This window comes from Delphinapterus leucas, chromosome 4 (genome assembly GCF_059928025.1).
Source record: "Delphinapterus leucas isolate spDelLeu-1000000601 "Yukka" chromosome 4, BTC_Dleu_Yukka2, whole genome shotgun sequence".
Lineage (NCBI taxonomy): Eukaryota > Metazoa > Chordata > Mammalia > Artiodactyla > Monodontidae > Delphinapterus > Delphinapterus leucas.
The window spans coordinates 137,857,330-137,871,090 of NC_143132.1; the positions used below are offsets into that span (position 1 = coordinate 137,857,330).

At 43.6% G+C, this 13,761-nt stretch overlaps 1 protein-coding gene across 1 annotated transcript in view; it reads left to right on the forward strand.

The window, feature by feature from the left end:
• The first annotated feature begins 642 nt into the window (after window positions 1-642).
• Window positions 643-13,761, forward strand: part of CPNE4 (copine 4) — a 197,520-nt gene continuing 184,401 nt past the window's right edge. The window contains exons 1-3 of the mRNA XM_089909934.1: window positions 643-688; window positions 806-906; window positions 1,601-1,780. Coding sequence (XP_089766060.1) covers window positions 643-688; window positions 806-906; window positions 1,601-1,780 — 327 coding nt within the window. The remainder of the gene's footprint in view (window positions 689-805; window positions 907-1,600; window positions 1,781-13,761) is intronic.

The following is a 13,761-nucleotide window of genomic DNA, read 5'->3' on the forward strand; positions in this document are numbered from 1 at the left end:
CTTAATTAAAGAAAACCATATATCTCAAGTTAATGAAATTTAGTGCTTTTCTATGTATGGGAAGATGCAAGAGTCTGGGCTCACTGAAATCATTCCTTTGATATGCACCTAAGCTACCTGGGGCCAGTATCCTGCTTCTCTCCATCCTGAGTCCCCTCAGGGTGCCCCGTCGGGGTGGCTGCAGTGGCTGAGGGCTTGACAGCCGGTAGCCCATTTGTCTCCATCCTGACTTCCCTCAGAGCTCACCATCAGGGTGGCTATAATGTGATGGCTTGGTGGCTGCAGCATCCTTTGTTTACTGATATGGCAGGCAATATTTTTCATTCACAAAATGATGTATCTATTTGAAAGCTGACAGTTCATGTAGGCTCCAATTGACCTATAAAATATGAGTGATGGATATCTCCCATTGAGAGATACTGTAGGATCTTGGGTTATCTGTAACTTGGTCCTCTAAGGCTTCACAGAATATAAATGGTGTTGAGTATTCTTACTTGGGACAGACGTGGAAGAGAAGAACTTTAGTGGTGGGGGTACGAGCAGAAAGCAGATGGCATACCCAGAGTTTCACTCAAAGAGCTAAACTCTTCACACAGGGACTCTTTGCATGTGCCTGTGCAGGCGTAAGGGAGCTGACAAAGGATGGCGAGGCAGCAGCAGAAAGCCATTACCACCCCTCTGTCTGAGGGTCAGTACTGTGTCACCAGATCCTGGCGGCAGCTCCCTCTTGGATGGGAGTCCCTAGCAGACTTGTGTGTGTAGAGGGGCGGAGACACTGCCCATGTCCTTCTGATCTCCTGCCAAGTCTCCCCTCTGGTTGCCTCCACCCAGAGCCCAGAGGTCAAGGGAGCCCAGGAAAGTCAGTCCATAAAAGTCAGCCTCCAGGGGCACAGAGTGTGGCAGAAAGTGAGAGAGAAATGGAGAGTTATTACCACAGAAGGCCTGGGAAATCTTCGCTCCTGGAACATTAGAGCACAAAGGCACTTTTCATCCTCTAATCCTCTAACCCTCACTAGTTGATGAGGAAACTGAGGCCCGGGGGACTGAAATGACTGAGTCAACATGTGTAAACCCAACAAAAGGCACACTTGAGACCACAGGCAGTTATCTTCATATCCCTTCTCATGCCTTTCCCCTTCAATATGCTGGGATTCATGAACTATGACACTCATACTAGAGTAGTGTTGGCTAAAATGGGGCTTCTACATGGTCATTTGCCCGGACTGTGCCCCTCAGACTTCAGGAATAGAATACAGATTTCTTTTCTCCTGAACCCAAACGTGCCCTCAGACTCTTTCTCATCCTGAGGCTCCAGGCAGCCCCTAATAATCAATCCATCTTGTTGCCCTGTTACTTAACAATACAAGGTGCTCTAAACCCTTAAATACAAAGCTCAGATTATTCTATGATTTTCCTCCTTGAAACATGGCTTATTCTCTGAAGATGCATCCTTGAAGACATCCAAACTGCTCACCCTGTTGACTTGGTGGAGGGCATTGACAGTTTGGAAGGAGACAGAGCACCGTAAGATGAATCCTCATGAAGGATAATGATACGAAGCCCTGATCCCTGATGGGTTTTCTCTTTCTCTCTTCTGCAGGTTGACAGAACAGAGGTGATTCGCACCTGCATCAACCCAGTGTATTCAAAACTGTTTACCGTGGACTTTTATTTTGAGGAGGTGCAGCGCCTGCGGTTTGAGGTCCACGACATCAGCAGCAACCACGATGAGCTGAAGGAGGCTGACTTCTTGGGTGGCATGGAGTGCACACTTGGCCAGGTGAGTCCATGGTGTCCTTCCTCCCTTTTTGCCTTCTGAGGGCCTTTCTCCCTCCTTTTGTCCTCTCTCCTCTCATTCAACCCTTGCTTTCTTTCTGCTGTTGATTTTATTTTCTTTAAACATGCAGCATTTCGTGATGCTCCATGCACTGCCATGTCCATTATATTCAACATTATACTTACATCTGGATGATGCTGCAAATATATTGTGTTACTTATCTTGCAAAGTTAATCATTTTTGCTTTCTGAATTCATTCATTCTGTCAGTCATTTATTTAACAACTATTTATGGAACATCTGCTTTGCTCCGGTTGAGTGTCTGCTATAGCCTTATCCTGATACATCATAACCTTCCGTCTCCCAACTCAACTATGGGAACAGCCACACAGGGAGTATCCCCGAGTCATGTGTATTCCAAGCCTCTGGTGCCAAAAATAGCCCAAGAGAGGGCTAAATAGGTATTTGGTGAATGAATAAATGCTTTACTTAATCCTCACAACAATCATGGGAAATAAACATCATTATTATATCCATTTGTCAGTGAGAAATGAAGACTTAGAGAGGTAAGCGACTTGCCTGAGGTCCTGCACTAATGAGGGCAGAGTTACAACCAGGTGAGCCTCACTCCACACCCCATCATCTTGCCTTTATTACACCTTTCCTTTTTCCCTTCCCTTACTGCTGTACCCAGAACTTGAGTAGGTGCTGAGGAGAAATCTAAATGAAGAAATAGTCCCTGTGCCCAAGACTAATTGGAGAAGGCACAGTATATGCCCCTCAGATAGAGCCATTCATGATGCCCTCTAAGCCATCATGAGACAACATATCCTGGGCTCTGTACATAGGGTTGTGGGCCTGCAGGGAAGGGAGAGCTTTCTGCTGGGGAGAATCAGAGAAAGCATTGTGGGGCCAAACTTTGAAAAAATATGGTCCGGGGATTGAAGGAGAAGGAGGAGGGAAGTCTTTCAGGCAAGAAAACAACAAAAAGCATAGAGGTCAGAGTAAACATGCAGGGCTAAGGGGCGGGAGGACCAGCCAGTCTTAATCATGGTCAGATGCTAATTTACTAGGAAACCAGTGCAGCTTAAAATTCAGAGCCCCTCACTTGCGTGGACCCTTCCAAAGCTCCGTGTCACGTTTTTATTTGTAGTTTTGTACTTTTTTCATGAAGAAGGATTCCAAATTATATAAACCTCACAAAACCTGAATTAATCCCATGCAGAGGTAAGGGTCTTGTTTAGGGATTAGTAAGAAAGAGTCTGCCTGGCAGAGAGATGGCAAGCATGCATGTTTGTTTGCTATTTTCACCCTGCCTCATACCACTTGTCACTAAAGGAAATTCCTCCCACGTGAGCACTGACAAAATAGACAAGCCCTCAGGTACCCTTTTCCGGCAAATATAGTGATTGATTTCATAAGATTGTTCCTTGCTCCTTCAGTAAAAGCCAAAAGCCTGATGCGGAAGTAGAGCTGAGGGGAGGCAGACAGAAAACCTGGGATGTTCTTCCTCACATATTATACGATGGTTATTGTATGTCTCTCTCATGGCTTTTGGAAAGAGTCGAGAGCAGATAGTTCTAGAGTCTTGCCAGGTACAGTGTCCTATAAGTAGGCATTGAATGAATGAATGAATGAAAGAATAGTGGATTTGAGATGGAATTCAGCAATGTATAAATAAAATTAATAGGTGACTAAAATGGCAGTTTTATAGATATAAAGGAACCATTCTAAGATTCTCCCTTAGACAATGGGCATCCCTTCTATGTATAAAAGTTATATTCTGTCCCAAGAAATAAATGTAGATCCATTAAGAGTCATGTAAATAAAATATCTTTTATCTAAAGCTTTCATAATTTTTTCTCTGTGAATGACTCTCAAACTTACATCTTTCATAAGGTTCATCTTGCCATATCCAGCCAGTCCTTGACCCTCTACTTTGTGCCAGGCAGTGTGCCAGGAGCCAACGATAGAGTGGGAGGCCAGAAGCATTGTCTTTGCCCTCAAGCAGCTCACAATCTAGTTGGGGATAAAGATGTAAAAAAAATAATTAAACAAAACTAATTAAATCACAACCATTCTTAAGGAGAAATACAGAAGAGGAGAGCAAACAATGAGAGGATGGCCTCAGGTGGACAAGGGCTCAAACAAGGCTTCCAGAGGGAAGTGACATTTTCACTGTAACTGGAAGGGAGCGTGAGCATGAGCAGGGAGAGGAAACACATTCTGAGCAGATGGGAACGCTGTGTACAGAGTCTCTGGATTCAGGAAGGAATTTGGCATATGGTATCTTCATTTGGACTTCCCAAGAAGCCGACTCTGAGATAGGAAGTCAAAGGAGGTGTAGGAAGCACCACGGTGGAGTGGAGAAGTGAGGCAGGAAGAGGAGGGCAGCCTGAGAGGGTGTGTTGTCCAGCCAGCTACTGGACATGGGTAGCTGGAATGTAACTGGGCTACGACATTCTGGAGGCCAGTGCAGAGCAAACACCACAGAGTGATCCCACCCTCGGGATGAGGGAACTGGAGCTTTTATACATGTGGGAGTGTATATACTCTCAACAGTCATTGAGGGCTGTTCCCAGCATGGAAATAGTAATCCCCTAGTATTTTTGGCTTATTGCATGGGTGGGAAAGACCAGAAGAAGTTTTCAAGCAAAGAAACACAAGTGCTAGTGGTCAGAAGTCAGTGCTGTGCACTCAGGTCATAGGGCCTGTGGATAAGAGCAGGTCACTGAGAGCATCTGCTATATAGACTCTGGTTGTCCCCCACCCAGTAGCCAATCTCCTCCCTCTCCTCATTCTTTCAGCTGTCAGACCCTGATAATTTTCAGACCATTTTCCACCATTCAGCCATGTAGAAAATAGCTCTATCCTTAGCTCAAAAAGTGAATCCTGAGGAATCTCCACCAGTCATATGAATCCCATCCCCCTCTGCCAGACATTGGTTTAGGGGTGGGCTTGTGATCAGTTCTAACCAATAAGACATAAGAAATTTTCTTGGAAAGGTTTCCTAGCCTTAGAAAAAGAGACACACATGAAGATTCCTGGAACCACCGCAGTTGTCTTGCAGGAGACTGTGGATGAGAGCAGCCCTTGGGGATGTCAGAGCCAAGAGATATGGCAGGACAGTCCTGATACCCCATACCTGGAGCCCACCTACCTGTGGACTCCTCGTTAGGAGGGAGTAAGGTGTCCTGCCGTCAAAGCCCTTTGGGGTGAGGTTTCCCATTACTCAAGTATAAAGCATCAGGGTTGATATGGAGTAATGAGGAACTGAGAGATGGCCAGATGGCCTGGAGTGGAGGGAACAGAGAAACTGAGGGGTGCATTGGCATTATCGTCTTAATCTCTCAAGATGAGGAATATGTAGATGTGAGCACTGAGGGTGAATTACCAATAGTCCTCCTTAGTATATTTTGATGCTTTTGAAAGGATTTTCAAACTGATCATATCACCTGGCTTTTTTTTTAATTTATTTTTTTGAAGTACAGTTGATTTATAATGTTGTGTTAATTTCTGCTGTACAGCAAAGTGACTCAGTTATACATATATACATTTTTTTCATATTCTTTTCCATTATAGTTTATTACAGGATATTGAATATAGTTCCCTGTGATATACAGTAGGACCTTGTTGTTTATCCATCTCACATATGCTAGTTTGCATCTGTTAATTTCAAACTCCCATTTCACTTGACTTTCCTGACGACACTGGGAGGACAGGTGTCATTATCCACATTTCATAGTAAAAAAACTGAGAAACAGAAAGATTCAGTGCCTTGACAGAGCCAAGACAGAAGTCAAGAGTTCTTGATCTTTAATTCAGAGCTCTTTCTTCTGCCATTATTTAGGAAAAGATAATGTGGGGAGGCCCCCTGTTGTGAGAAATTTTTTTGACATTGTGGCTTAGGGAGGGGAAAAGACATGAGAAGCAAGTCAGCAATGCTTCCTGAGCCACACTACTTCACCCCCAGGTGACTTGCTGGCCTTACTGGGTATCCTGCATATACTTAGACAACCACCCTCTCATAGTATAGGCCATGTGACTGGTGCCATTGACCTTTCCCACACTTTGGAGAGCCACTCATTGGCTTAAATCAATCAGGATGTCTTAATTTTGTGACAACGGTGATTGATTCAAGGAAGGTATGTAACTAATCGGGTATAATGAGATGTAAATATATATTTGCTGGAGCCTTCTGGGAAAGAAAGGGTAGGGCTGTGAGGTGGAAACGGATCCTGCAAGAGAAGAATGTGGAGCTACTGGGGAAAAAGAGAGAAATTGAGTGATGTTCTTTACACTCTAGATAGAGTCTTGTCTGAAGCCAGCCTGTCCTGGGAATTTCAGCCAATAGCTTCCCTTTGGACTTCCCTGGTGGTCCAGTGGTTAAGAATCTGTCTTGCAATACAGGGGATGCCAGTTTGATCCCTGGTCAGGGAGCTAAGATCCCACATGCCTTGGGGCAACTAAGCCTGTGTGCCACAACTACTGAGCCTGCATGCCGCAACTAAGACATGACACAGCCAAAAATAAATAAATTAATTAATTTTAAAAAATAGCTTCCCTTTGCTGTTTAAACCGCTATAGGCTAATTCTTTTTTTTTTTTGCATTACGTGGGCCTCTCACTGCTGTGGCCTCTCCCGTTGTGGAGCACAGGCTCCAGACGCCCAGGCTCAGTGGCCATGGCTCACGGGACCAGCCACTCCGCGGCATGTGGGATCTTCCCAGACTGGGGCACGAACCCGTGTCCCCTGCATCGGCAGGCGGACTCTCAACCACTGTGCCACCAGGGAAGCCCTAGGCTAATTCTTTTTGCTACCTGTAATGTGAAGTCTAACTGATTGAATCATACTCCATAGAACCCCTTTCCCAGACCACAGAGACTTCTTTAAATTCCAAGCTCCTGTAACCCATCTCCATTTCATTCATGCAGCTTATTCTACATTCCCTTGAGAAGTTCCTTTTTATCAGTTCATTAAAATAAATTCTCTCTATAATTAGCACCTATTTTTATATTTATCTGGTTCCCAGATTACAAGTTTCTGAAACCGGAGGCCACATTCAGCACTTCTTAGACATTCAGACGTCTAAGGCAACGTCATGCTTTATATATCACATGTGCTCAACTCAAATTTATTGATTAGTTAATTTTGAAAATTCCAGATCAGTATGAACTTTTATTTTGACATGATAAGTTTCATTCTTTCATTTATTCGTTTTTTCAACAAGCATTTAGCGAGTGCCCCGGGTACACCAAATACTGTGCTAGGTGCTAGAGGCACAAAGATGAAAAAGAAAGGGGCCCTGCACCAGAAGAGCTTATAATTAGCTGAGAGACACAGACCAGTAAATAAATCATCAAAATGCATATTACTAAGTGCTATAATGAGTTGTGTTCCAAGGGCTATGGTGGAAAGACTTGCCTCTGCCTAAAGTTAAGCATTGAGGAGGTCTCATAAGAAAAGTGTCTCACTCTGGACCTGAATCTCAAAGAGTGGGTAGGGATTCACAAGCAGAGAAAAGAAATGACTCTCCAAGCAAAATGACTGGTACACACCAAGACACAGCAGCATGAGAATGTTAGAGAACTCTAAGTAACCCAGCATGGAGGGATGGGCAAGTGAGTTGGGAAAGGGATAAAAGAGACTAGGCAGGAGAGGGGGAGCTGACCATGTGCTTTTATGAGCCTTTCACTAAAGTTTGGAGAGCTCGGACTTGATGCACTGAAGGCCCTGAGGGACTTTAACAAGGGCAGGGCCAAGGCTGGATGTGTGTATTAGAAAGATCACTTGGGCATTCCTGTAAATGGTGGATGGGTAAGGATGGTTGTGGAGGCAGGGAAACCAGTTAGGAGGCTGTTAAAATAATAGAAAACAGCTGAGGAGGGCAGTGGTGATGAAAGTTGAGAAGAGGAGATGCAGAGGGGAGTTTGTTCAAGAGCACAACCAGCAAGTCTTAGAGGCTGGGTGTGGGATGAGAGGTCCACTGGCATCTGGCTTAGGTTACTGGAGGAGTGACTTGGCTGTCTTGAGGGTAATTGGACTGAGATGTGGGATGGAGAGTAGGATGTAATGCTGATACCTTAAGCTCAGGATGTCTGGGAAGAGCACAGAGGAGATTGCCGCTTGGTGGCTTGACCACGTGGATCTGAAGATGACACAGATTCGGGAGCTGACTCCCTATAGATGGTAGTTGGTAGCAGGAAAGTGATGAGATCTTTCAAAGAGGCTGTTTTATTTTTACTTTTGGAAGAAAATTCATTGAACATGCCACGTATGAACAACTCAAAAAGCGTTTTTTAAAAAATCGTTGAGTATGTAAGAACATTTCATTTTCTTAGGTGAAAGTGTGAACTTGACATATTGAAATCAAAATCCTTTACTATGTGTAGAGTAACACACAGACAAATGCGGTTGTCATGAGAGCTCTGTGAAGGGGAGCAGACTTCTTCACTCCATAGTTTGACAAGTTGTGACCCTTTGGCGATGATGGAAGTTTTTCTTGTTTTTTTCAAATTTTTCTCTACTATGATCAAGCAAAAAAAAAAATCATTTTTCTTCTTCAGCATTTTCTAACTTCAGCAATGAAAGAAGATTCCTTTTCCTTGCACTGTTCAGTTGGGCAGGGGATGGTGGACGTGGGAGCTGTAGGAATGGCATGATCGGGTCCGAGGTGCTATTTCATGATGCTACACCATGAAGCTGGGTGGACTAGGGTCATATCCCAGCTCAGCCGTGCTCAGGTGTATGTCCGGAGGCAAATTCCTGCAGCTACTTAAACCTCAGTCTCTTCATTTGAAAAATGGATATAATAATGCTGCCCTCAAGAAATAGTGTGACGGGGGAGGAGCTTCAAGATGGCGGAAGGGTAAGACGCGGAGATCACCTTCATCAAATACATAAGATCAAATACATAAGAAATACATCTACACGTGGAACAACTCCTACAGAACACCTACTGAACGCTGGCAGAAGAACTCAGACCTCCTAAAAGGCAAGAAACTAACCACATACCTGGGTAGGGCAAATGAAAAAAGAATAAACAGAGACTAAAGGATAGGGATGGGACCTGCACCAGTGGGAGGGAGCTGTGAAGGAAAGGTTTCCACACACTAGGAAGGGCCTTCGCGGGCAGAGACTGCGGGTGGTGGAGTGGGGGAGCTCCGGAGCCACAGAGGAGAGCAAAGCAACAGGGGTGTGGAGGACAAAGCGGAGAGATTCTCGCATAGAGGATCGGTGCCGACCGGCACTCACCAGCTCGACAGGCTGGTCTGCTCACCCGCCGGGGTGGGCGGGGCTGGGAGCTGAGGCTCCGGCTTCAGTCAGATCGCAGGGAGAGGACTGGGGTTGGCGGCATGAACACAGCCTGAAGGGGTTAGTGCACCACAGCTAGCCGGGAGGGAGTCCGGGAAAATGTCTGGAGCTGCCGAAGAGACAAGAGACTTTTTCTTGCCTCTTTGTTTTCTGGTGCGTCAGGAGAGGGGATTAAGAGCTCCACTTAAAGGAGCTCCAGAGATGGGTGCGAGCCGCGGCGATCAGTGTGGACCCCAGAGATGGGCATGAGAAGCTAAGGCTGCTGCTGCCGCCACCAAGAATCCTGTGTGCGAGCACAGGTCACTGTTCACACCCCCTCTACTGGGAGCCTGTGCAGCCAGCCACTGCCAGGGTCCCATCATCCAGGGACAACTTCCCCGGGAGAACGAACGGCATGCCTCAGGCTGGTGCAAGGTCACCCCAGCCTCTGCCACCACAGGCTCGCCCCGCATCCGTAACCCTCCCTCCGCCCCAGCCTGAGTGAGCCAGAGCCACCGAATCAGCTGCTCCTTTAACCCCGTCCTGTCTGAGCAAAGAACAGACGCCCTCAGGCGACCTATACGCAGAGTGAGTCCAAATCCAAAGCTGAACCCTGGGAGCTGCACGAAGAAAAAAGAGAAAGGGAAATTTCTCCCAGCAGCCTCCAGAGCAGCAGATTAAATCTCCACAATCAACTTGATGTACCCTGCATCTGTGGAATACATGAATAGACAACGAATCATCCCAAATTGAGGAGGTGGACTTTGAGAGCAACATTTATGATTTTTTCCCCTTTTTCTATTTTTGTGAGTGTGTATGCGTATGCTTCTGTGTGTGATTTTGTCTGTATAGCTTTGCTTTTACCATTTGCCCTAGGGTTCTGCCTCTCCATTTTTTTTTATTACTTAAAAAATATTTTTTCTTAATAATTATCTTTTATTTTAATAACTTTATTTTATTTTACTTTATTTTATTTTATCTTCTCTCTTTCTTTCTTTATTTTCTCCCTTTTATTATGAGCCGTGTGGAGGACAGGCTCTTGGTGCTCCAGCCAGGTGTCAGGATGGTGCCACTGAGGTGGGAGAGCCAAGTTCAGGACACTGGTCCACAAGAGACCTCCCAGCTCCACATAATATCAAACGGAGAAAATCTCCCAGAGATCTCCATCTCAACACCAAGACCCAGCTCCACTAAACGACCAGGTAGCTACAGTGCAGGACACCCTATGCCAAACAACTAGTAAGACAGGAACACAACCCCATCCATTAGCACAGAGGCTGCCTAAAATCATAAGGCCACAGACACCTCAAAACACACCACCAGACGTGGACCTGCCCACCAGAAAGACAAGATCCAGCTTCATCCACCAGAACACTGGGACTAGTCCCCTCCACCAGGAAGCCTACACAACCCACTGAACCAACCTTAGCCATTCGGGACAAACACCAAAAACAATGGAAACTATGAAGCTGCAGTCTGCGAAAAGGAGACCTAAAACAGGAAATGCTTAACAGTAAGTTAAGCAAAATGAGAAGACAGAGAAACACACAGCAGTTGAAGGAGCAAGATAAAAACTCACCAGACCTAAAAAATGAGGAGGAAATAGGCAGTCTACCAGAAAAAGGATTCAGAATAATGATAGTAAAGGTGATCCAAAAACTTGGAAATAGAATGGAGAAAATACAAGAAACGTTTAACAAGGACCTAGAAGAACTAAAGAGCAAACAAACAGTGATGAACAACACAATAAATGAAATTTAAAATTCTCTCGAAGGGATCAATAGCAGAATAACTGAAGCAGAAGAACGGAAAGTAACCTGGAAGATAAAATAGTGGAAATAACTACTGCAGAGCAGAATAAAGAAAAAAGAATGTAAAGAATTGAGGACAGTCTCAGAGACCCCTGGGACAACATTAAACGCACCAACATTCGAATTATAGGGGTCCCAGAAGAAGAAGAGAAAAACAAAGGGACTGAGAATATTTGAAAAGATTATAGTTGAAAACTTCCCTAATATGTGAAAGGAAATGGTAAATCAAGTCCAGGAAGCATAGAGAGTCCCATACAGGATAAATCCAAGGAGAAACACACGGAGACACGTATTAATCAACCTATAAAAAATTAAATACAAAGAACAAATATTAAAAGCAGCAAGGGAAAAACAACAAGTAACACATAAGGGAATCCCCATAAGGTTAACAGCTGATCTTTCAGCAGAAACTCTGCAAGCAGAAGGGAGTGGCAGGACATATTTAAAGTGATGAAGGAGAAAAACCTACAACCAAGATTACTCTACCCAGCAAGGATCTCATTCAGATTTCACAGAGAAATTAAAAGCTTTAGAGACCAGCAAAAGCTAAGAGAATTCAGCACCACCAAACCAGCTTTGCAACAAATTCTAAAGGAACTTCTATAGGCAGGAAACAAAAGAGAAGGAAAAGACCTACAATAATAAACCCCAAACAATTAAGAAAATGGTAATAGGAACATACATATCGATAATTACCTTAAATGTAAATGGATTAAATGCTCCAACCAAAAGACATAGACTGGCTGAATGGATACAAAAACAAGACCCATATATATGCTGTCTACAAGAGACCCACTTCAGACCTAGCGACACATACAGACTGAAAGTGAGGGGATAGAAAAAGATATTCCATGGAAATCAAAAGAAAACTGGAGTAGCAATTCTCATATCAGACAAAATAGACATTAGAACAAAGACTATTACAAGAGACAAAGAAGAACACTACATAATGATCAAGGGATCAATCCAAGAAGAAGATATAACAATTGTAAATATTTATGCACCCAACAGAGGAGCACCTCAATACATAAGGCAAAAACTAACAGCCATAAAAGGGGAAATCGACAGTAACACAATCATAGTAGGTGACTAAACACCCCACTTTCACCAATGGACAGATCATCCAAAATGAAAATAAATAAGGAAACACAAGCTTTAAATGATACATTAAACAAGATGGACTTAATTGCTATGTATAGGACATTCCATCTGAAAACAACAGAATACACATTCTTCTGAAGTGCTCATGGAACATTCTCCAGGATAGATCATATCTCGGGTCACAAATCAAGCCTTGGTAAATTTAAGAAAATTGAAATTGTATCAAGTATCTTTTCTAACCACAACTCTATGAGGCTACATATCAATTACAGGAAAAAATCTGTAGGAAATACAAACACATTGAGGCTAAACAACACAGTACTTAATAACCAAGAGATGACTGAAGAAATCAAAGAGGAAGTCAAAAAATACCTAGAAACAAATGACAATGACAACACAATGACCCAAAACCTATGGGATGCAGCAAAAGCAGTTCTAAGAGGGAAGTTTATAGCAGTACAATCCTACCTCAAGAAACAAGAGGGGCTTCCCTGGTGGTGCAGTGGTTAAGAATCTGCCTGCCAATGCAAGGGACCCGGTTCTGGCCCTGGTCCAGGAAGATCCCACATGCCGCAGAGCGGCTAGGCCCATGAGCTACAACTACTGAGCCTGCGCATCTAGAGCCTGTGATCCACAATGGGAGAGGCTGTGATAGTGAGAGGCCCATGCACTGCAATGAAGACTGGACCCCCGTTCGCACAACTGGAGAAAGCCCTCACACAGAATCAAAGACCCAACACAGCCAAAAATAAATTTATTAAAAAAAAAAAAGAAGCAAGAAACATCTCAAATAAACAAACTAATCTTACACCTAGAGCAACTAGAGAAAGAAGAACAAAGAAAAACCCAAAGTTAGCAGAAGGAAAGAAATCATAAAGATCAGATCAGAAATAAATGAAAAAGAAATGAAGGAAACAATAGCAAAGATCAATAAAACTTAAAGCTGGTTCTTGAGAAGATAAACAAAATTGATAAACCATTAGCCAGACTTATCAAGAAATAAAAGTAGAAGACTCAAATAAATAGAATTAGAAATGAAAAAGGAAAAGTAACAAGTGATACTGCAGATATACAAAGGATCATGAGAGATTACTACAAGCAATTCTATGCCAATAAAATGGACAACCTGGAAGAAATGGACAAAACCTTAGAAATGCACAACCTTCCAAGACAGATCCAGGAAGAAACAGAAAAAGTGAACAGACCAATCACAAGCACTGACATTGGAACTGTGATTAAAAATCTTCCAACAAACAAAAGCCCAGGATCAGAGGCCTTCACAGGCGAATTCTATCAAACATTTAGAGAAGAGCTAACACCTGTCTTTCTCAAACTCTTCCAAATCAGAGCAGAGGGAGGAATACTCCCTAACTCATTCTACAAGGCCACCATCACTCTGATACCAAAACCAGACAAAGATGTCACAAAGAAAGAAAACTACAGGCCAATATCACTCATGAACATAGATGCAAAAATCCTCAACAAAACAGTAGCAAACAGAATCCAACAGCACATTAAAAGGATCATACACCATGATCAGGTGGGGTTTATCCCAGGAATGCAAGGATTCTTCAGCATATGCAAATCAATCAACGTGATACACCATATTAACAAATTGAAGGAGAAAAACCATATGATCATCTCAGTAGATGCAGAGAAAGCTTTTGACAAAATTCAACTCCCACTTATGATAAAAACCCTCCAGAACGTAGGCATAGATGGAACTTTCCTTAACATAATAAAGGCCATATATGACAAACCCACAGCCAACATCATCCTC